Source organism: Haliaeetus leucocephalus, unplaced genomic scaffold (assembly GCF_000737465.1).
Source record: "Haliaeetus leucocephalus isolate CR32 unplaced genomic scaffold, Haliaeetus_leucocephalus-4.0 Scaffold646, whole genome shotgun sequence".
Lineage (NCBI taxonomy): Eukaryota > Metazoa > Chordata > Aves > Accipitriformes > Accipitridae > Haliaeetus > Haliaeetus leucocephalus.
The window spans coordinates 4,658,598-4,660,888 of record NW_010973082.1 but is presented as its reverse complement, the minus strand read 5'-3'; the positions used below and the strand labels follow the sequence as shown (position 1 = coordinate 4,660,888).

The 2,291-nt window shown below is 51.8% G+C and overlaps 1 protein-coding gene across 1 annotated transcript; it reads left to right on the top strand.

Annotated features, from left to right (window-relative positions):
- Positions 1–684: 684 nt before the first annotated feature.
- NOG (noggin) lies at positions 685–1,672 on the top strand. Its single transcript, XM_010578665.1, has one exon. The coding sequence runs from the start codon at positions 774–776 to the stop codon at positions 1,443–1,445; it is 672 nt and encodes a 223-aa protein (XP_010576967.1). The 5' UTR covers positions 685–773; the 3' UTR covers positions 1,446–1,672.
- The last annotated feature ends 619 nt before the right edge of the window (positions 1,673–2,291 follow it).

Below are 2,291 nucleotides of genomic sequence, written 5' to 3'. Positions count from 1 at the left end.
CGGCCGCCCCGGCGAGAGCAGCATCTCCCGAGGCGCGGCGGGCTCGCGCACGGGGCGGCTTGAGGAAAGGCGGGGGCAGGCAGCGGCGGCTCCCGCCTCAGCCTTCCCCACCAGAGGGTGTCTGCTGGTGGGAAGGGGGAAGCCGCGCTCTCCTGGACTTTTGTGGGAGTGGGGGTTGCGTTGTGTGTGTGTGTGTGTGTTTTTTTTTTAAGGGGGGTGGGGTGGGTTAGAAGAGAGTCTGTGGTTTCCATGGAGATGAAGCTGAAAGTGCAGGAAATTTAAAGGCTTTGGGTCCTTGCAAAGCAGACAAACTGGTGCCAACGTGCGTGGCTGCTGTTGCTGCTGAGGAGGCTGCTTTGCAAACGGCGGAGAGGAACGGGGAGGAAGAATCGGCAGCAACTTCTTCCACACGCACGGGCAGACGACGAGGAGCGGCGGCGGCAAGCCGAATTTGCAACAAAAAGAGGCATCTCCCTTTCCCGGGGAGGGTGAAGAGAAGCAGCAGCAGCAGCAGCAGCAGAATTTTGGAGCCGCTCCACCAGGAGAAATTTTATAGAGAAGCCTGCAAGAGAGAGTGTTTGCAGGGGGCTTGTTCTCCGGGCTTATTAGGGGGCCGTCTTTGCTGGTGGTGCGGGGAGCGGAGGTGATCCCCCTTAAAGACAAGCTATTTTGGATATCCCCGTACAAGTTTTCTGATGTATTTGCTTGCACCTTCTTCCCCTGCTGTTTGGTGAACCCAGCCCCCCTCTCCCCCCCCCACCGGTCTCCCAAGGATGGATCATTCCCAGTGCCTTGTGACTATATACGCCTTGGTGGTTCTGCTGGGTCTCCGGCTAGAGCAGGGCGCCTGCCAGCACTATCTGCACATCCGACCGGCTCCCAGCGACAACTTGCCCTTGGTGGATCTAATCGAGCACCCGGACCCTATCTTTGACCCCAAGGAGAAGGATCTTAACGAGACCTTGCTAAGGAACCTCATGGGCGGACACTTCGACCCTAACTTTATGGCTATTTCCTTGCCCGAGGACCGGCTCGGAGTGGACGATCTAGCTGAGCTGGACTTGCTGCTCAGGCAGAGACCCTCGGGAGCGATGCCCAGCGAAATCAAAGGGCTGGAGTTTTACGACGGGCTGCAGCCGGGCAAGAAGCACAGGCTGAGCAAGAAGCTGCGCAGGAAGCTGCAGATGTGGCTCTGGTCCCAGACCTTCTGCCCGGTCCTATACACGTGGAACGATCTCGGCAGCCGCTTTTGGCCCCGGTACGTCAAAGTGGGCAGCTGCTACAGTAAAAGGTCTTGTTCGGTCCCAGAAGGCATGGTTTGCAAACCTGCCAAGTCCGTGCATTTAACGATCCTGAGGTGGAGGTGCCAGCGTCGGGGAGGGCAGAGGTGCACATGGATACCCATCCAGTACCCCATCATTTCGGAGTGCAAGTGCTCCTGCTAGGGCTTGCACTTACCTTTTCTCGCCCCCTTCTCCAGCGGACTCACGTGGACCTTTGCTGCAACAAAAATAAAAGACATTTGCTTTCTGGTTAACGTTGTAATGCACTGTAACGTGTAGGAGAATGTATATTGTGTGTATATATGGCACCGTTTTAATATACTATTAAAAGGTCAGTATTATACGTGAAATAATCAGCGTCTACTGTATTTTTAAGACTATTACCCTGATCGTTGCTAATGTATCTTTTTTTTTTTTTTTTGGTATTTATATTCCAGAGAGAAGTTGCTTCGCTTTGGCGAAGTAGGGGTTTTGTTGTTTGTTTTTTGTTTGTTGATTTTTTTTTAATAAAAGGATTAAAAAATACAAACCAAACTTTTTGATAAGAAAACGTTTTAAAGCTATTTTCCATTATTCGGAAAGCGTGTGTGTGAGTTTTTTTCTTTTTCCTTATGGACTTTAGATTTAAAATAAAAATGAATAAACGCCTAGAGCACAATGTTATTGTAAATAGAGAGAACAGTTTGAATGACTTAATCCTATGTAAATGAAGAGTATCTGCTATTTATTCTTTATATCCTTGTAGTAAAAGTGCAGTGCAGAATTAAAGTCAACCACTAAAACACGAGCCGTTTGGATTCTGTTTGCTTTTTGGTTTGGCCACCTTCGGGGGGGCTTTCTTCTCTCTCCTCCTCGTTCTCCACGCTCAGCAGGACGTTTCGTGGTGGCGCGGGGGGGTGGGAACCTGCTCACGACTCTCTTAGAAGGCAATCTTTGGCACCTACACCACAGGAGTGCCCGGGGGATCCGGCCCCGCGTGTGGGGCCGGCGAGGAGCGGCCGGGGGGGG

Excerpts from the sequence above, each read along its gene's own strand:
- NOG (XM_010578665.1), top strand. The coding sequence starts at position 774 with ATGGATCATTCCCAGTGCCTTGTGACTATATACGCCTTGGTGGTTCTG.